The 21447-nt window shown below is 40.3% G+C and overlaps 1 protein-coding gene across 4 annotated transcripts in view; it reads left to right on the top strand.

Moving 5' to 3' along the window:
* The window catches only part of BVES (blood vessel epicardial substance), a 32168-nt gene extending 11957 nt beyond the window's left edge, over positions 1–20211 (top strand). The window contains exons 4-8 of one of the 4 annotated variants that reach the window (XM_063311640.1): positions 132–319; positions 5529–5637; positions 8815–8982; positions 14140–14281; positions 15973–16556. In XM_063311640.1, coding sequence (XP_063167710.1) covers positions 132–319; positions 5529–5637; positions 8815–8982; positions 14140–14281; positions 15973–16073 — 708 coding nt within the window. In that variant the 3' untranslated portion in view covers positions 16074–16556. The other 3 variants (XM_063311649.1, XM_063311631.1, XM_063311622.1) reach the window with 3 other exon arrangements.
* Positions 20212–21447: the final 1236 nt, after the last annotated feature.

Raw genomic sequence — 21447 nt, forward strand, 5'->3', positions numbered from 1 at the left:
ATGTAAACGTTTACTGATTTTTGCCAGCAAGGATATTTTTGGAGAGCCTTTTTAACTGAAATGGTCATGACTTGAAACCACTTCCTCTGCATTTCTAATGTTTGTAATATTTCTTCACTATTGTCTTCCAGATAAAAATAAATAAAGAGCTCAATAGCCTGTACAAGAGAATGTTTGAACCACTCCATGTTCCTCCAGAGCTATTCCAAAGATTGACAGGACAGTTCTGCAATATTCAGACTCTAAAAACAGGTCAAGCATATGCTGCAGAAGATAAAACATCAGTGGATGATCGATTAAGTATTCTGCTAAAAGGAAAGTATGTGCCTGAAATAGCTGGATCTGGATCTCCCCTTTATATTGTTTGACTGTATGAAAAATTAACACTCAACCTGAAAGACATAGGTAGGGCTACCAGATCTGCCCTGCACAAATCCAAGCAAACAATAGATGGCAGCAAGGAATGTTCAGTATTGCTTTACTGCCAACTTGTGCTCATCTGGATTTTTGCAGCTCAGATCTGATAGCCCTAAAGATAAGCTGGTTAGATCAAAAATCTGTCTCCCATGGACAGGCAGGCTCCTTCTACCCAGTGGAAGAATTCTTCTGCAGAAGTTGCTTCACTAATTCTCCTTTCCTTTAGACTCATCCAAAATCTAATCCAAAGAAATGGGGAATCCCATGAATTACAGAAGCGACACTGGGTGCTAAAGGAGAAAAAGAGAATTAGTGAAGATTCTTCCCTTTCCCTGTTTCTCTGGCACACATATGTAGAACAGTAGTCTGCTTAGGGCATGTCTCTGCTGAGAAAAAGAAGTTAGATATAGTCCTGCACTTTCTTTTACTCCCTCATGCTGTAAACCCATCTGTGTAGTTTTATTGGCAAGGCAGAAATAGTTTGCTGTTGTCACCTCCTGGGATTTTTTCCCCCCCATTTCCCAGTCTGGCCTATAGCCCTGGGATTTGCTGGTGATTTGCTATACTAACAGATCTGACCCTCCTTAGGGTTTTGGAAGATCAGCCCTGCTCAGCTGGTGCCTACTGTGACTTCTGTTTGAAGTTTTATTCTTATCTTTCAGTTATCATATACTTATTACTTATTTCAAAGTTGGGTTCTAGGAAGAACTGATTGTTGATATATGCTCAGTTAAATGTCCAAACTTTTGGGAAGTGTGTGTTCAAGACGTTCATTTCTTTAAAACCAAAACAATGTTTGTTTAATACAGCAGTGCTCAAGTCACTTGGTTCATGTCTCATCTCCTCTTGTTATAGTGGGACAGAACGTTGTCTTGTGCTTTCCTGAATTCCTGGTAGCTTATTTATTACTCCCTTCATGTAGTGGAATTGCCTTAGCAATTAGGCAACAAGACAGCTTCAATTAATCCCATCAATGTTGGCAACATCAAGACTGGGAAATTAATCTTGTGAACATCACTACTTCTCCCAACCCCAACCCCAAGGTCTTTTCCTCTGGCAGGAATAAGAAATAAACCCTACCTCAAATTAAAAATTGAACAGAAGCTTGGCAAGGTTCTTAAAGTCCTAACTGAAGTTAAGAAAGCAGGACAACACTGATTCCTTGTTCTTTCTTCTATTCTTGATCTGCAGATTTATTACTTTCTCTCTCACTTGCTCTTTCTCCCTATGCAGCTAATCGTAATGCTACATTATGCATTAATGTTAATGCTAATGCATGATTAATTTCAACAGGGAGTTGCAAATTATATTTTAACCATGCTTCGCTTAATATTGGTTAGTAATGATTAGTGATGAATGATAGTTGCAATCAATAGACATGTAAATGTACCATGCACCAAGAGGGTATTAATGCAAGTAAGGGGGAAGGGGGAGGAGGTATCTCATTCTAAGATATGATTCAGCAGCAGATTGCATTTGCATCCTGCCTCTTGGATAACAGCTTCACTATTGGGGTGCCAGAATTTGAACTGGCAAAAGTCAGTTAAGTTTTGTCCAAGATCACAGAAATTGTGTGAATCGACCTGTTTTTAATTATTTATTTATTTTTCAAATTTCGTCGCTGCCCATCTCCCTCAAAAGAGGGACTCTGGACAGTTTACGGTAAAGCTAAAAAGAGATTAAAATACAATAAAAAAACATATCTTAAATAAAAATATAAATATAAAATAGCATCCAGGATGGCAATATTAAAAATTCTGATTTAAGTTCATAAGTACACGGAAACCACTTTAAAGCTCTAGCCGCCCCCAGGATTGACTACCCCCCTTCCCGCCCCAAGCAAGATGGCAGAGCCAGGTCTTTAACCCTTTCCAGAAGGCCAGGAGAGAGGAGGCCTGCCTCACCTCTGGGGGAAGAGTGTTCCACAGGGCGGGGGCCACAGCAGAGAAGGCCCACTTCCTGGGCCCCGCCAATTGACAATCTCTCATGGACGGGGTTTGTAACATGCCTTCTCTGCCTGACCGGGTGGGATGGTTGATGTAATGGGGGTGAGACTGTCCTAACAGCCAGGAAACATGCTGAGACAAGGAACTGGTCTCTAATGTTTATTGCTTATACATAACAGGAATCCTAACAAACTGAAGAAGCGTGGGAAAAACCCAGACATATAAACCCCAAAGGTTAAGGCGGTCCCGATCTGTGTCTCTTTGAATGGCTGACCAATTCCTCAGTGCTACGCATGCGCTTGACAGGCTGGATGGGAGCCCCCTGCTCGCCATCCTTACTCATGACAGAGACTGCCCCTCGGGTAACCTGGCCCCATGCCATGGCGGGCTTTAAAGGTGATAACCAACACTTTGAATTGGACCCAGAAGCAAACTGGTACCCAGTGCAGCTCACGTAGTAGAGGTGTTATGTGCGCCCTTATTGGGGTGCCAAAGATAGTCCGTGCGGCCACATTCTGAACCAGCTGTAGCTTCTGGATACTCTTCAAGGGTAGCCCCATGTAGAGCGCATTGCAATAGTCTATACGGGAGATGACCAGGGCATGAGTGACTGACCGGAGAGCCTCTCGATCCAGGAAAGGGCATAACTGGTGCACAACACGAAGTTGAGCAAAGGCCCTCCTGGCCACAACTGCCACCTGCTCTTCAAGCAGGAGTCATGAGCCCAGGAGGATCCCCAGATTCCACACCAGGTCTGTCTAGGGCAGTGCGACCCCATCCAGAACCAAAGATGGTAAGCTCCTGGATACAGAGAAGCTCCCAACCCACAGCCACTCCATCTTACCAGGGTTCAGCTGAAGCCTGTTGTTTCCCATTCAGACCCCCACATCCTCCAGGCACGGAGAGAGGGCAATCACAGCATCACTTACATCACCTGGCATGGAGATGTATAGTTGGGAATCACCAGCATACTGATGATACCTCATCCCGTGGTGACAGATGATCTCACCCAGAGGTTTCATGTAGATGTTAAAAAGGAGCGGGTAGAGTACCAAACCCTGCGGCGCCCCGCATAGGAGGGGCCATGGGCCAGATCTCTCAGTCCCTATCACCACTGATTTGGACTGGCCCTGGAGGAAGGAGGTGAACCAGTGCAAAACCATGCCGCTCACCCCCAACTCCCTGAGCCGACCCAAAAGGATACCATGGTCGATGGTATCGAAAGCCTCTGAGAGGTCAAGAAGAGCAAGGATGGATGCACTGTCCCCATCCCACTCCCACCAGAGATCATCCAAGAGCGTGCCCAATGCTCTTTCCATCCCATATCCGGACCTGAAACCTGACTGGAAGGGGTCTAGATAATCCGTTTTATCCAGAATCCTCTGGAGTTGCAATGCCACCACTTTCTCAACCACTTTTCCTAAAAAGGGGAGGTGGGAGACTGGACAAAAATTGTCCATTACTGTGGGGTCCAGTGATGGTTTCTTGAAGAGGGGGTGTACCAGCGCCTCCTTAAAGGCAGCCAGAAACACCCCCTCTCTCAAGGATGAATTCACCATCGCCTGGACCCAACCACATGTCACCTCCCGTGCTGCTTTCACCAGCCAGGAGGGACAGGGATCTAATTGGCAGGTGGTGGCATTTACAATTTGGAGGACCCTGTCCACTTCCTCGTGCCCAACAGGATCAAACTGTTCCCAGATAACCGGGTAAGTACGTTCCCCAGGCTTCTCCATAGGCCATGCCACATGCTTGGTATACAACTTGGAACAGATCCGAGCGATTTTATTCTGCAGATGCTGAGCCCACCTTTCCCAAAAGGGATTGAGTGATCTTAAACAGGGCCGCTGGGTGGCATTCTGTGGATGCAATAAAAGCAGAGATATGGTGATGTTTCTCCACTCTTACCGCCACAAGATAGGCCCTAATGGTGGCTCTAGCTTGTGTTCGGTTGGGTTCGGTCCTTGTGTTCCTCCAGCAGTGCTCCAGATGTCTCTTAATCCTCTTCAAGACCCTCAGCTCCTCCGTAAACCATGGGGAGTGTCAGGCTCAATGGGACAAGAGAGGTCGCACAGGTGCGATCTTGTCCAAGGCCCCTGCCGCCTCATTCCAGGCAGCAGCCTGGGCCTCCGCTGGACCGTGCAGCAGATCCTTGGGTATAGCCCCGGCTCCCTTTGGAACCCCATTGGGTCCATCAGTCACCAGGGGCAGACCAATCGAATGGGTTCTGCCTCCCTGCAGAGGGGGGCAACATAGGAGAAACTCAAGGCCACCAGGGCGTGATCTGACCATGACAGATGTAACTCTCCCTTCAGATCAGCTTGCCACTGCTCTGACAAGAAAACCAAGTCCAGTGTGAGGCCATTGTCCCAAGTTGGGTCCCGAATAATCTGGGACAGGCCCCTGGCCGCCCTGGTAGACATGAACTCCTGAGCTGCCTCCAAGGCATGCCCCAGGGACAGCAGATAGAAGTCCCCCAGAACCATAAGTCTGGGGAACTCTACCACCAACCCCAAGATAGCCTCCAGCAGCTCAGGCAGGGAGGGTGCTACACGGCAGGGAGTCTGGTACAGTAGCAACAATCCCAACTGTTCTCAGGAGCCCAACTTCAAAAACAGGGTCTCACACCTGGCCACTTGTGGAGCAGCACCCCTGAAGGCCAACAGAGATTCCCAGATGACAACAGCCACCCCTCATCCTCTGCCCTGGGATCTTGGCTAGTGCCATACCATAAACCCAGCCGGGCACATCTCCGAAAGGGGCACCCCCCCTTTGGGGCCCAGTCAGGTCTCGGTAATGCATGCCAGGTCTGCCCCCTCCTCAGTGATCAGATAACATATGAGGGGGGCCTTGTTGTTAACCAACTTGGCGTTAAGGAGCAACAGCCAGAAGCCAGGGCCCCACAAATCTGCTGTCCAGGACCTGGGTCTGAGTACAGAGGGCTGTAACACACCACTGGTATCAAACACCAGGGAGGTGGGGCAGTCTTCCCTGAAGATGGCCCGCCCTCTGTCTCCCATCATGACATTCCCACCCCGTCACCACCTGAATACCATAGCCCGCCCTAAATCCCCCAGAGCCTCTAATTCCATTGTACTCTATTAGAAATTAAACTGTTGTACTGCCTATATTATCAATTCTTGTAATACTTATTTTCATCATCAGAATGAAGGTCTCCTATCGAGGACATTTTCTGCATAATATTTACCCATGTGCCTTTATAGATTCTCCTGAATATCGATCAACTCAGATGAATCGGGGTGAGAAATTCCAGGTATGGAATAAACAATTTCTTTAGTAATGAATATAATTATAAAGAAGATTCCTCAGTGAAGAAAGCATGAGGTGTTCCAAGAAAATTGAAAAGCTATGAATTGACAGTCTTATCTAATGCATTATATAGCTTTTTAAAATGTTGTTGGAACATAAAATAATTCTAGATGCAAAATATCAAGGTTGTGTTATTGGGGGGATTTAAAGTGATTATTTTTTTCAACCACCAGATAAGTGGTTGAAGATTAATAATCACTTTGCTGCTACCACCCCTACCTCCCAAGTTTAAAATACTTTAGTCTATTGAGAAAACAAAATTATATTTGAATTTAATGCTATTTTACTATTGGAATGATATTTTGAAGATAATCTATCACTTTCAGCTAGAGTTTTGCCTTCTGTTGGTAGAAGATCCATTAGTAGTTCAAGTTACCTGTAATAAACTGAAAACAGGACAATGTGGAGTACAGTACAGAAAAAGCTGACAGACCCTTTCTTCAAAGATGTTTTGTTCAGTACAATGGAACTAGGAGAAAGAAGCCCTTTTTTCCACTACAGGTTAAAAAATAATTATGAGAGGAATAAATCAGTTATAATAGAGCCTTCCTGTGTTGCAGACAGACTAAGGGATGAAAAGATCTGTGGGAAAGAGTTCAGAAAATACAAGAATCTAAGATGGTGACAGATGGCAGTTTTAGCATCCTTTCAAAAATCTGCCAGATCTTTTTGGCAACTGATAACAGCGATAAAGGAAATATGGGTATGTGTATATTCCAAGGGAAATGATGATTTCCAGGTCTGTAATTAGCCGTCACATTTCTAAGGTCCTTTTTAAAAAGAACTGAAAATGGTTGAAAATGATTGCTTGTCTCTAGTATGACTTAAAGAGACTGGAAAAATAAGGCCTTCTACTCCAGCAGGTACCTCGGCAAGGGATCTCTTGGAAATAAAGATACATTGGGGTAGAAAACTGGTGAGAGATCCCAGATTCCCAAAGTGATGCCAGCAAGCGAGGTGCATTTCAGATATTAGTTTGGGCAAATTAACCAAATCTTTCTTGTGCAGTTGCCCACAGCTGCTTTCATTTTTCTTTCAAAGTGTATGAGGGAGAAGAAGATGGAATCATTGCACAGTGTCTTTCTATAGTAAAAAGAGAACTCTGTCTTGAAGCCCTGTCCCTACTTGTGACCATGAATGACTATGCAGCTGTTAGTTACTTGGTAGTAAAAGCGAAACGGACCCTGGTATGGAATCTAAAAACAGTGACTTAGCGTAATATGTTCCACTCAAGAACTGGGCTTAATGCCATGGAAAGGTAGCTGTCAAGATATAGTAATCTCCATACTGGAAGGCAAACGCTAGATACTTATGCTCTTCCTAACACATTCTCTTTTTTGGGTTTGGGGCACTGATTTATTCAGACCTGGAGAAAATACCGCCTCTATCAAATGCTGAAGAAATAACTCTCAGCCTTCCTATTCTGCAGGTTAGTTTAAATTCAGTCAAAACAAGAACAAGGCAAGAATAGGAGTACCGAATTTATTTTCCAAGGGGACTGAAATTCACACATTGTTGTGAGCTAAACATGTACGTCTTTGGCCACACGTTTATAGCATTCTGGTTAGTTAATATTTACTTAAACCATTTGTGTTTTTTAAAAAAAACAAATGGAAAATGTTATTTTTTAAATTCACATTTCTCAAATTTTTCTAAAAATATAAATATAAATTTAATGATATGCGTACAACATTACATATAGTTTATGGACCTCCCCACATGCTTCAATATTAATCTCTTGCTTTCATTTTGTTCTTTGGAAAGGGCACACTTACAATTTGTTTTGTTTATGGATCATTGCAGGAGAGCATTTGGCTCCCTTTTGTTCTCGTCAGTACACTGGTGCCATCTGCTGGATTCAGATTTATAGAGATGCCCTGAACACAATCAGTAGTAGCTAGCTAGCATGTATAAACAGCTTTTTGACTGAACTTTATTGTAAGGCTGTAATCCTTGAAGCATGCCCCTGAAGATAGTCTGTTGATCCCATTATATTGTTACTTCTAGTGACATCATTAGAGCTTATAATGCTGGATGAAATGGAGCAATGCTCAGAAGAGCAACATTCCTCTTGAAGAAAAGATCAGAGTTGTGTATTATCTGAGCATATGGTCATTTCAGAATGGGAATACCAGAATTGGGCTGCAAAAATCTAGACAACCACTAGAGGGCAGCAAAGAGATACACAAATCATAACACTCTGCTGACAGCTGGTATACATCTGAATTTTGGCAGTCCAGATATGGTAGACCTATTTCAGAACCATGAAATAAGGGACATTTTTGTAATATGTATTTGCTGTCCCCAAATCTTTTTGTTTAAACTTACAGTGCTCCTAACTGTGATGTTGGCATGAAGGCCTTGTAATAGAGGTGGACTATTCTCCAGCTGTTGTGAGGCTTAAGCTCCTCTTGTCCTTCAATAACATGGCCAGTAGTAAGAGATAATGGAAATTGTTTAGCATCCTTGCCTTATAATATACTTAGAATAATTTCCCTCTCTGTGTTCATTATTCTGCTTCTGATTCAACTTTTCCATTTTCTTTGAGTTTGACTACAGCCAATTAAACTCTACTTGCAAATAAGATTTACAGCACTGAAGTGTTGGGTGAACTGTGTTATGCTATGTTCTGTTATTAAGACGTGGCTGTTTTAATTCTTGATACTGACTCTAATGCTTCTCTAATTCCTCCTTTGCGATATCTTTTTTTTTTATCCATTCAATCATGTCCAACAAGTCTGCAGTTTTCTTAGCAAGGTTTTTCAGAAGTAGTTTGCCACTGCCTGCTTCCTAGGGCTGAGAGAGAGTGATTGGCCCAAGGTCCCCCAGCTGGCTTCATGCCTAAGGCAGGACTAGAACTCATGGTCTCCTGGTTTTCAGCCTGATGCTTTAACCACTACCCCAAACTGGCTCTATCTTTGTTTACAGGGTTTTTAAAATCCAAATGAAATGGAAAGCAAGGTTCTACAGTTTAGTCAGAATACCATTTTCATCCTTGCTGAAACAGAGTTCATAGAATAAAGCATGTTTTAATCATTTGCTGAAATCTGAATTAAATATGCTGTAGTCATTGGGACCATTAAAGCGCTGTATTCATTATTTGACTACACTTTCTTTATAGGTATCCATTACTGCTGATGATAACTGCAAGTTCTTATGTTGGTCCAGAGAGAGACTTGCATATTTTCTAGAATCTGAGCCATTTCTTTTTGAAATATTTAAGTATCTTATTGGAAAGGATATTACAAACAAGTTATACTCATTAAATGATCCAACTCTAAGTGATAAGGTAAGGACTTTCCTTTTGACTTTCATGCATTATATAACTGTTTTAAAGATGAGCGATGTAGTGCTCCCTTCTGAAACACCCAATATCCTTTCCCACACAGCTTCTTAAAACACAATTCATTCAGGATGCCTATTTATAACTTTGTATTGAATGTGGTTTCTGTCAATTACCTTTAAATCCAAGAGAAGGTAAATATTACTGCTGGATGATGGCAGTTAAAAGGGCTTTAGTGGTTTGAGGGAGCTAAATAAGCAACTGTTAATAGTTGGAATGCTGAACTTTATGTAATTCTATTGTCATGCAGAACAACACTTAACGCTTATCATATTATTAAAACTCTTTAATTATCATGTATCATTTGGTTTCAGGGATTGGCTCAAGAACTCACCAAAACTCTGGAGGATTTTCAAGTGTTTTGACATTTCACCTTTGTCTTGTGCTCATTAATATCTATATGGCCCTTTCCATCATAGGAAATTTAGAGATACAGAATATATTTCCTGTTCTGGATGGCACTGGAACTACCTTTCCATAATCTGAATTGAATGAGTTTCACCATACTTCCATTTGGATTTCTGTTTAGGCATAATGCTGTTTTGAAAATAAAGGCTTTCTTTGCGATCAGAGAATTCAGGAACTGGAGTTTTAAGCAATGTTTCAAAGGAAAGGTATAAAGAAACCTCTCCTGTATGATTGTGAAGAAAGCTACATGGGCACATCCCTGAAGTCACAGGGAACCAAGCTCTTTACTTTTATAGCTCCATTAACATTCCACTGGGACAGATTTGTCATACTTGACTGGGCCATACAAAGATACACAATGTTTATATAGATTTATTTATATAGATATTTATATAAATATAAATATATAAACATATATTATATATAAAATATATAATGTTTATATAGATTTATATATAACTGCCCAGAGTCCCCCTTTTTAGGGGGAGATGGGCGGTGATATAAATTGGAATAATAAATAAAAAAATAAATAAATGTTACAATTAATCAAACTCTGTGGCTCTCCATATGCAATTTTTCTCATTCTAAACTACTCTGTTAACATAAGTGCCTACTTGCTGTTTTTGTTTTCTATTCCTGATTTATGCATGAAGGGGAGAAAATTAAATAGAGGGCAGCAGGCTACCTAAAGAATAAAACAGGCTAATGGGCTGGCTAAACTTAAGATGCATATTTTAAGTCTTCTCCCTCTGATATGATTTTTTTAATACTATCCATTGGAATGATCCTGCCCATAGATTTTTCCTTGAGCACCATTTAATTAGCTACTTTTTTTCTCTCTCTCTTTTTCCCCAGTAGTGACATGCCCAAACACTTGCTTGTGCATGTAAGTTCCCCACCAGGTAGGGGTCTGGGGATAAGACAGAGACAATGGTTAGTGGACCGCTTCTGTGCTGCACATCAAGAGACATGAGGATGAGCCCTTATCCAGTCACATCCAGCTCACAGGGCTTCCCTGCTCTAAATGCCCCTATTGTGGCCTATACGTCTATGGCAAAACTGGAATTATTTGACTAGAAGTGGCATAATTTCTTTTTAAGATTTTTTAAAATCCTGGTATTTTCACAGATGTCATTAGTGTACAATAATTAGTGTGATTAAACTCCAACTGCCAGCACCTCAAAATGGTAAAAGTAGAGTTCTTCTATTGAAGATTTCCTGACTTTTTGATTCTTCTTCCAGTGATGTATCTTAGCCATGAGGGGTTATATAATCTCTCATTTACTCAAAATATCAGTTGATTATGAACTATTAAAACTTTAACAAAAACTTTATATGTATATCCAGTATGAAAAATACATTTTTGTATTTAGAGATAATTCAATAAAATTCCTCCAGAGATTTACAGTAATTTCAGAATGATTGCCATAATGACTAGCAGCCTATTTTGCCTTTCTTATATATACTCATTCTTTTCTTTCTTTTTCTTTTTCCTTTTCCTTTTTTTATTATGTCCAATTATTGACTGCTTGCTTTATTAGAATGCAAGTAATCTACCATTTCATCTTTAATACATTTCAGACATAAAGACTTGGGAACAAAGTCATGAATTTTATAGGCTCCATTGCAGGCTTTTGTAAATATATCAACATCTGCTGGCATTAGTCCATGTGAAAGGGTCTATTCAATTAAACGATAGTGGGACCAGGTGTGTCCAGGCATTGGGTTTGTTCAGACAGTCCTGGTTTGTGAGGCATCTTAGCTACTGGGTGCAGGCCCCAAAATCAGCAATATGTCCTAGTTTCCAGGAGCCTGTCCTGGCTGATTGCCAACAGAAGCACAAGCAGCATTGTGGGAAACAATTTCGAGGTTTGCTGCTGATTGTGCCTGCATGTGGACTTGACTAGGGCTACCATATCTGGGTTGCAAAAATCCAGACAGTCATCTAACGTCTGCAAAAAGAAAAGTAAAGTTCCAACTCTTTGCTGTCACCCAGTGATCATCCTGATTTTTGCAGCCAGATATAGTAGCCTAAGGGACATGGTGGTGCTGCGGGTTAAACCACTGAGCTTGCCGATCGGAAGGTCGGTGGTTCAAATCCGCATGACAGGGTGAGCTCCTGTTGCTAGTCCCAGCTTCCGCCAACCTAGCGGTTTGAAAACATGCAAATGTGAGTAGTTTAATAGGTACTGCTTCAGTGGGCAGGTAATGGCGTTCTGTGTAGTCATGACCACGGAAGTGTCTATGGACAAACGCCGGCTCTTCGGCTTTGAAATGGAGATGAGCACCGCCCCCTAGAGTCGGACACTACTGGACTTAATGTCAAGGGAAACCTTTACCTTTACTATACTAGCTCTACTTGAAGTAGAGGCATGAGTTAGTAGTAGAAGTGCCATCAGCTAATCGGGCTGTCTTGATAGTGCTTGCATTTTCTTTCATTCATCAAATTCTGGGGTACCTCCTGGTGGAATGAAAGATGGGGATGGAAGAGATCTACTCCATGCTTCATTTCCTGCTTGCTAGATAAACAAGTCTATAGCTTGTTATTCATCCTTTAAATTGGTTTGATTTGAAAATAATTCTGCACACAGCCTAAAATAAGAATGCTTATGCTTATGGATGATCTCTGGTGGGAGTGGGATGGGGACAGTGCATCCATCCTTGCTCTTCTTGACCTCTCAGAGGCTTTCAATACCATCGATCATGGTATCCTTTTGGGTCAGCTCAGGGAGTTGGGGGTGGGCAGCGTGCTTCTGTGCTGGTTCACCTCCTTCCTCCAGGGCTGCTCCCAATCGATGGTGATACGGAGCGAGAGATCCGATCCTCGACCCCTCCTTTGTAGGGTGCCGCAGGGTTCGGTTCTCTCTCCACTCCTTTTCAACATCTACATGAAACCTCTGGGTGAGATCATCCGTCACCATGGGATGAGGTATCATCAGTATGTTGGTGATACCCAATTATACATCTCTGTCCTGGGTGAGGTAAGTGATGCTGTGACTGCCCTCTCTCAGTGCCTAGAGGCTGTGGGGGTCTGAATGGGAAACAACAGGTTTCAGCTGAACCCTGGTAAGATGGAGTGGCTGTGGGTTGGAAGCTTCTCTGTATCCAGGAGCTTACCATCTTTGGTTCTGGATGGGGTCGCACTGCCCTAGACAGACCTGGTGTGGAATCTGGGGATCCTCCTGGGCTCATGACTCCTGCTTGAAGAGCAGGTGGCAGTTGTGGCCAGGAGGGCCTTTGCTCAACTTCGTGTTGTGCACCAGTTATGCCCTTTCCTGGATCGAGAGGCTCTCCGGTCAGTCACTCATGCCCTGGTCATCTCCCGTATAGACTATTGCAATGCGCTCTACATGGGGCTACCCTTGAAGAGTATCCAGAAGCTACAGCTGGTTCAGAATGTGGCCGCACAGGCTATCTTTGGCACCCCAAGAAGGGCGCACATAACACCTCTACTACGTGAGCTGCACTGGGTACCAGTTTGCTTCTGGGTCCAATTCAAGGTGTTGGTCATCACCTTTAAAGCTTTACATGGCATGGGGCCAGGCTACCTGAGGGACAGTCTCACCCCCGTTACATCAACCCGTCCCACCCGATCATGCAGAGAGGGCATGTTATGGACCTCGTCAGTAAGAGAATTCCATCTGGCAGGGTCCAGGAGGCAGGCCTTCTCTGCAGTAGCTCCGTCCCTCTGGAACATCCTACCACCAGAGATGAGGTTAGCCCCATCATTCCTGGCCTTCTGGAGGAATCTGAAGACCTGGCTTTGCCACTTGGCCTGGGGCAGGGAGGGGAATAGTCACGCTTGGGGGTGGCTAGTGCCCTAAGTCACTTGTCACACACAAGGACTGAATTAGATCATTTGCCATCTGTATTTTTTTCTTACCTATATTTATTGTTTGTTTATATACTGTATTTTTATATATTCTAATTATATAGTATGTTTATTGTTTTATTGATTATTTTATTGTAAACCACCCAGAGTTCCTCTGGTGAGAGGAGATGGGTGGTGACAAATTTGATAAATAAATAAATAAATAAATAAATAAGATCACAGTAGGGAACAGGAACTGTTGGATTGCTAAAATCTACTTTTTCATTAAAAAAAAAAAACCTTCCAAACATTGATTGATTGATGCCCAGGACTCTTGAGTTATGAATTAATATTAATAAATATATACATCTATACAAATTAATGGATCCTGATTTTTGCTGATCTCTCCCATATTGGTAGAGGAGCATAAGCTCCATTGGGAGAAACCCCTTATTCCTGGAAGTGCTTTCTCGTGGTTGAAAGCATCCTAATCAGGCAAAGGAGCCTTTATGAATAAAGCTAGTTTTTTCACCTCTGATGCACAGCATCAATATCCGTCTTTCTAGTTTTTGCTGAGCATGACCAATAGTGAGGGAAGCTGTCAGTTGTAGTTCATTTGGAGACCCACACATTTCCACCCTGCTACATGTAAGTTGCCACACAGCTCTTTTTTTCCTTATAATTTAGTTGTCTAAGTTATACTTTGCAGACATTATTTCATCCTGTTCTACCTCTCATGGGGTTGTTGTGATAAAATGGTAGCTGAGGAAACATGCTCTGAGCAACTTGGAAGAAATGACAGCAGGATATAAACATAGAGATGAATATCTGTTAGTGTGTATGATTGATGGAGAATTCAGTGTATTTTTTTTTTTTCTGTACAGACATCCCAAAAAATAGATCGCCAGCCCAGTCTGTGTTCTCAACTGTCTGTGATGCAAATGAGAAACAGCATGGCTAGTTCAAGTGATGGTGAAGATGGTTTACAACATTTTCTCCGTGGGACTTCTACTGCATCCTCCCTTCGTGAGTCATTAACCAGCCAGTCAACATTTCCAAGCATCACTGAACATTGTAGTCAGTGGCCAAAATCATGTTGCCTTTGGGGAGAAGAGTTGGGAAGGAGGAAAGGGAATTATGTAACAACGTTCATCTGAATGCACTGCAGCTTATATTAGGGCCAGTATTTACATTCCTAACTATCACTCAGTGGCTGCAGCCAAACAATTACTTTTCCATGTGTGACTAATTATCATAAACCAAACATTACAGACCAATTTCTCATTTATATATCTCTTCTCATATATCTGTCTGTCTGTCTGTCTGTCTGTCTATCTATCTATCTTAATGTGAGGTAGTTTCTGCACTTAGCTGTTAGTTTTCAAAGATGGTGCTCAAGCCTTTGTGTCCCCTTTCTACTGAAAATGCTAGTTCAGAGAAACCAGCCTTTTCATGGTAAGAGAGAATGAATATACTATCAGATTATTTGGAAATTTTCTATCAAGAAAAACTATAGCAGGTGTGAGTGTTTTGCACTAGTAAGATCTGAGAGTTTGGATATCTGCTAAACGCTGGGACCTGCTTATGAAGCAAGAATTGCTCTCTGCATTCATCTATGAGAGTGTGAGTTTCAGTACTTCATAGATTTTTATGGAAATTAAACCTCATCCAATATTCTCATTGTAAATCAGAAGTGCATAATCTTAGGCGTTGGGGATGAGCCTGAAACACCTCCCCCCCTCCCCCACAAAGCCTTGGGGAGGGCTCCTAGAAAGCTCCAAATTTGTTACCAATTTTTAATGTGACAGAAGAGAGGAGACTAAATATATAAATGGAGGACAACCATAACTCTGTTCAGTTTTAATTAAATGTAACAGCCAATGAGATAAAATGAGATCCCACCTGGGTTGTTCTGGAGTGCAATCCCTAGCAAATCTCTGAAAAGCTAGGATGGTCTTTGACCAGAAAAAAGTTGGGCCCCTCTCTTAGGGAAATTAGACCACTTTTCTTCAAACCAGTCAGTGGTTATAGTGGTATAATAACTATACTTTGCAAAAGAAGCAAAGTATAGTTATTATATACAATATGATCTTATGCAAGTTTTTTTTTTCAGAAGTTGGTTTCACTATTTTCTGCACTAAGGAGCTAATTCTACACTAAAAGTGCATAGGACGAAAACTACTATTAATAAAAGCATGTGTATATTTAATATTTATTGATGCAAATCTGACTCTTGTTTTAAAAAAATAAACCAACAAGGATTCTATCATGCTTATGGAGTGAATCCTTATGAACTGAATTTACAGTATGTTTTCTGTCAACAGCATGACATGTTCACCAACATTTTCAAAAATGGTATGAAATGGACTTAAGGTCACATACTTGAGAGAAATAATGGTTTTGGTTTTGCAGACTTAAAGACTATATCAGTATACAAAAGCTATATGTATACTTGTGTTCAACTGTAGAGGTTCATAGAATAATTTATGCTGTTTCCATACATGGTTTCATGGTCACAATGTCATGTTCATTCGCAATGTTAATTCTAGATTAGTAGGAATGATGTAACTACTTACAGCAGTTTTTTTCCCATCTGGGGACTGCAAGTCCCAAAATTTCCAGACAGGAAAGTATTGGAGAAGTATCTTAGAACATGTTGTCCATGCCTTACTAGACCACCTAAAATAGAACGCTTTTTTTTTCTGCTGCTGCTTAAGCTGTACTTCAGAGGCCCCAAAACTGTGACCCATGGGTGGCATGTAGCCCACTAGCACCCCTTTGGTGGCAGCTGGTGTTTCACAGGATGACTGATTTTTAAGCTTTTGAAAAAATTTTTCCATTTTTGGAATTTTGAAGGATTTTAAGGGGTGAAATGAAGCTTGAGGAACCCACCCATTGCACTGCAAACATGCTGAAGTTTTGATTCAAGGCTGAAAAGCTGCTTCAGAGGGGGTATGGGCACAAACTCTGCAACTGTTGGTGCCTCCTGCAGCTTGTCACACTTTGCTGGCACTTCCTGAACTCAAGACATGTATATTTTTTCTGGGATCATATAGCTACTCTGTGCCAGACTAGGAAAATATGCAGCTTCCTTAAGGAAGCACTGATAGGTGTGACACACACGCCCACTCCAAAGCACCCTTTGAGCATAAATTGAAACTGCAGCACATCCCCAAATTATACTCCTTGAAAAAAATCTAGCTTCTCCAAAAAATTGGGCCAATTTTCTTCACTTTTTATTACTTGGCTTAATCTACTCTGGCATCTTCCATCTTCCGTTTAAAAAAAGTTATCCCATATCTACTTATACATCCAGAGTTAGTAGATAGACATGTTAGTGGAAGGACCTGCAACACTCAAGGTTGCCAGGTTTTTGCTAACTCTTATGATGATGGGAAAAAAATGAAGCTTAAAATATTAAAATAGCAAACATTAAAAAAAATTACAAGAAAAAGTGACCCAGCTGATTTTGTGAGTGAGGTCTTTGGCATAACATGCAAAGGCTGGATCAGCACCCAAGAAGAAGCTGGGCAGCCCTGCTCTAGTTGAGGCTAGAAAGAAGCAGAATACGGTATTTTGTTTTGCGTGCTGTGGAGGCACATAGAGTCCTGCGCTTGTATCTTTTACACATAACCGCCAAGCCACTCCTGTTACTTACTGCATCCACTCCATATGGTATAATCTATCTGCTCATTGTACTTTCCTCATTGTGTGCTTCATGACCTCCTCATGGGAGGGAGGGGGAGAATTTTTTTTCCAGACGGTGGTGCTTCAGACAATATTAACGAAGGGTCGTATCTGGCTAGCAAGGCAGGAAACATCTTAATGTGGCTGACTCCAGTTTTTGCAGGAAGCAAGGAAGTGCATCATGTACAGACCTTCTTCATGCACAGCTATGCAGTTATCTGCATGTGAAGTTATCCCCATGGGGGAACGGTTGAACCTTCCCTTCCATCAAACAGATGCACTTTGTATAATTACTGTGAACGTGTGTTCCTTCTCAACCCTATGCGGCTCCAGGGTCACAATGCCCAGACATTGCATGCTCTTTGCAAGCACTGTGGAAGGCAATTGTGTGCAGAAAGCCTAGAGGAACTAGGACTCCACAAGGAGAGTAGGCAAGGCTTTCTTCCACTACAAACTGAGGAGGCATTTCAACATTCATTCATTCATTCATTTAGTCCCCGCCCATTTCCTCCCATCGGGGGACTCTTTGACAAAAAAAATGTTTTTTTCTGACATCAGTAGATCCATACAGTACCCAAATCTGAAGGAAGTGACCAAACTGTGTCTATAATTTTAAAACTCATTCCAGTAATCTCATTCGAGTTTGCTTTAAGGTAAATGGCTTTAGAAGTGCAATTTAAATAACAGAGTGAATTGTTTCAATTTGTCATGGAACTTTTCAATGATTAACCAATAACACATAATGTTCTAACAATATTATGTCTAAAGCTGCAATCCTATATGCGTTTACCTGAGAGTAAGTTCAGCTGAACTCAGTTGAATTTACTTTTGAGTAAACAGGCATAGGATTATGATGGGACAGTATTTTATCAAATGATGTATTTATTTATTTATTTATTTATTCATTCATTCATTCATTCATTCATTCATTCATTCAATTTTATATCCTGTGTTTCTATTAATATTGAATGTTTCCAGTAACTAACAACTAAAGTTCAAAGTTACAAAAGAAAAAAGAGTTAATAACAACTGATTCTGAGCATGTATTGTGCAAGCAGTTTAAATGAAAATAAAAGTTAATCTACTACATTTCCTATCTGTTTTGCATGAATCTTTGCTTCTGAAAAATGTATCAGAAAGTACAGTGCACCATTTTGTTTACTAATCCAGGGCAATATCTTATTCTATTTTACTGCTTCTTGATATGTATTTGTAACAATTACCAAATGCTGATCTGTGCAGGAAATGTTGAAAACAGTATTTTTCTTTTAAATGCCAAGGGGAATGGGAGTTGGGATGTTTGCTATAGATTTGCCTTTTTATGATGCTTTTTATTTTATAAAATAAAATTAAATGTTAACAATTAACACTCCCAAGCTAGCCCTAGGCCATGTAGCAGAATACCATTGTTTAAATTAAATCTTCTACTTCATACATTTTAAATAAGTTCAAAAATAATTTAGAACATCAGTTTTCAACCTTCCTCAGCTTGATGTCATGTTGGGTTGGAATTCTGTAGTTCCAGTACATCTGGATGTCACTAGATTGTGGAAGGATGGTCTATATAATACTCTGGAACACAAGAAAAGCTGTTCAAAATCTATTATAGGTGAAATTAATTTTATTTTTTAATTTTATTTTTCTATTTCTGGCATTCAATATACTGTCAAGCCCAAATCATTCAATTACTTCAGGATTCTTAAAAAATATTTGGAATATCTCATTACTGCTGTACACTGTTTGAAATATCATGTTGTTTTTAAATATTGCCTTTTGAAAATGTTGGCAGGCCAACCATCTCCTTATTTAAGAACTTCACCAAAAATGAAACCTATTGAAGAAAGTGTGGAAGACGATGTCTTTGAAGCTCCATCTGCCACACCATTTAAAGGCCATGAGTGACTTCACAGGAAATGCACTGAATTGCACCGAAGAATTGCAACTGTAGATGAGATTTTCAAAATGGTGGCATTGTTATTTGTGTTTTAATTTTGTCTGTCTTTTGGATCTTAAAATATCTATGAGCAAACCTTTACTGATCACTCAAACTGTATTAACCCCCATCCATAAAGATCTTGTTTGTTTCAGTAGAACTAAAAGACCCATTTGGGGCCTTTTCATGCTGGATGAATGAAATATCCCATCTATGTCAATATGAGGAATGGAGGAACTTTATATGCATACGGCATTTGTGCACATATTTGGCCCCTGTTCTAAAGTAAATGGCAGCTTCCATAGCATCTGGAGTTCCACATCTGCATTAGCATATACACATAATGACCTTGGCATTCAATTACATTGTAATGAACCACATGGATTATATGGAAAGTATTCCCATTAAAATATATGTTTAATTTAGGTTTTTAGGCAATAAGTAGCATGTGATTCATAAAGAGACTTAGCAGTGATACAGTATTCCATCTGCACAATATGAAAAATGTAGGTTCACTGCAGTATTGACAGGTATGTCCTGAATATCAAAATTCTGGCAGCGCTAAGTCACTTGTTAAATTGGTAATGGAGAGGGTAGTTTCTAGCATCTCTCCCCATCTTGAATTGGAAAATGATTACTACTGTCAAAGACAAAAGTTCTGATTAGGTATTGTGTAGTATGCCACTCACATTCTGGCATGTGTGCAATTGAGCAGTTCTCATCCCACCTCAATTCCTTATTATGGTGTCAGTAGGATTGATTCAAGGCATCTTTTACACATAACTCTCTCTTGGTGGACTGGAATTTTACAGTGAGCATTGACTATAGTTCTTTTTGGTCAATTCATGTATATATAGCCTTTAGGAGTGGCACAGTTGTGTGGATATTCAAATAAAAGGTGTCTACTGTAATTAAATTTGAAGCCTAAATTATTAGTAACTTTGCAGTAGGCAACTTTCAGTGTCATCTATTTACTGAATTTATTGGGGATTATTTCTATTTATTAAATCAGTGGAAATTTGACACTGTCATCACTGAGATATAGACTAAACTTAGCTTATATATAAACAAGCAAGCATCCTTCCTAAAAACAGGCTTACTGTTCTTTTAAAGTTTAGATTAATGTAGGAGTATTGGCAACCAAGATAAATTGAGTTACATGGCATAAAACTAATAGATTGAGATGGTCCCAGTTCATCTGCAACATATTGGGAAGATGATTAAAGGAATACTGTGAGCAGTGATAAATACTTCTGTTCCCATTTTTTTAAAACTGGACAATGTTATGCTTCTGCTTAATTTTCTCACTGAAATTGGTGACAGACAACAGTTTTTAATTTTATTGTAACTGTGATTGTAACTGATCTGAAATAACTGGAAATTGTCATCTATGGGGCTTGTACTGACAAGCTGTAAGATGAAAGGAAATACATTTGTCATTACTGACGGCTCTAAAATCAGCAATTACTAATTTATATGATAGGCATCTTTGAAGATCTTTGTATACTGCACAGCTTTTGAAAACTGAAGTTTAGTGTTAAAAATTCAGTGGTCAGGTTGTGACATGGACTTCAGGAGCAAGTTTATTTTTCTAGGTATCTAACTCTTTTTATAAGATGCTGCCAGAGTTGCATCTCTAATAGAATAATTATTTATGGAAAAACTATACAATTATACAATTCAGATTTAATAAGTGATTGTGCTAGACTGGATGAACCAAAGCAGTTTCTAAAAACAACTGTGAATTTATTATGGTGCCATTATAATTCACTTTTATGTTGCATCACTTCTAATCAGCCTGAACTGGATTGGATTTTTTAAACCTGGAGATAGGAGAAAGATGCATTTAACTTTTCGGTACAATAAAACTAAGACATAAGCATGTGATTTCAAAAGAAAGCATTTCTCTATATAAGCTTCTCTTTTAATAGCCAAGCAACACACATCATGGCCAGCAAGTATGATTCTCATGGTGCCCCAGCCATATTTTTAACCATCCAGTGGAAGAAACCTTTGTGGCAATCATGGATTTTTTCAGCGAATTCAATCCAACACTAGAAGTTACATTCTGTTGTTGACAGGTTTTCCATTAACATTACCAAATTAAATGTTAAGTCCTGCACATAATTGATTAGTTATAAAGTAACAACATAGCTATTTTGCTAGTTATAAAGTAACAATATAGCTATTTTGCCTACTTCCTTTTTAAATTTTGGTGGCTGAATCTGTGGATTTCCCTGCAACAGTGTGTAATAAAGTTTTTCAATAAGCCTCATACTGATTACTTCATTAATTGTAAAACTTTCAACTGTTGTCATCAAAATGAATCTTAAAATCAATCTTATTGTAGCTGAGTTCTTGTACCAAAGTCATGGAAATGATACTGATGTTAGAGACAAATTTATTTTGTGTTGTGTTAATTTATGTTGAAAATTTGGTCCTCCTTCAGGGAAATATTTGTGTGGCATAAGGTGGTATTTTTCAAAAGATGGGACAAAATTGCTTAAAGATAAGTTTAGAATTTAAGAAAAGCCCTTTTAGTGCAGATCAAAAGCCTATTCCTGATTCTGTT

The sequence above is a fragment of the Candoia aspera genome, chromosome 1 (genome assembly GCF_035149785.1).
Source record: "Candoia aspera isolate rCanAsp1 chromosome 1, rCanAsp1.hap2, whole genome shotgun sequence".
Classification (NCBI taxonomy): Eukaryota; Metazoa; Chordata; class Lepidosauria; order Squamata; family Boidae; genus Candoia; species Candoia aspera.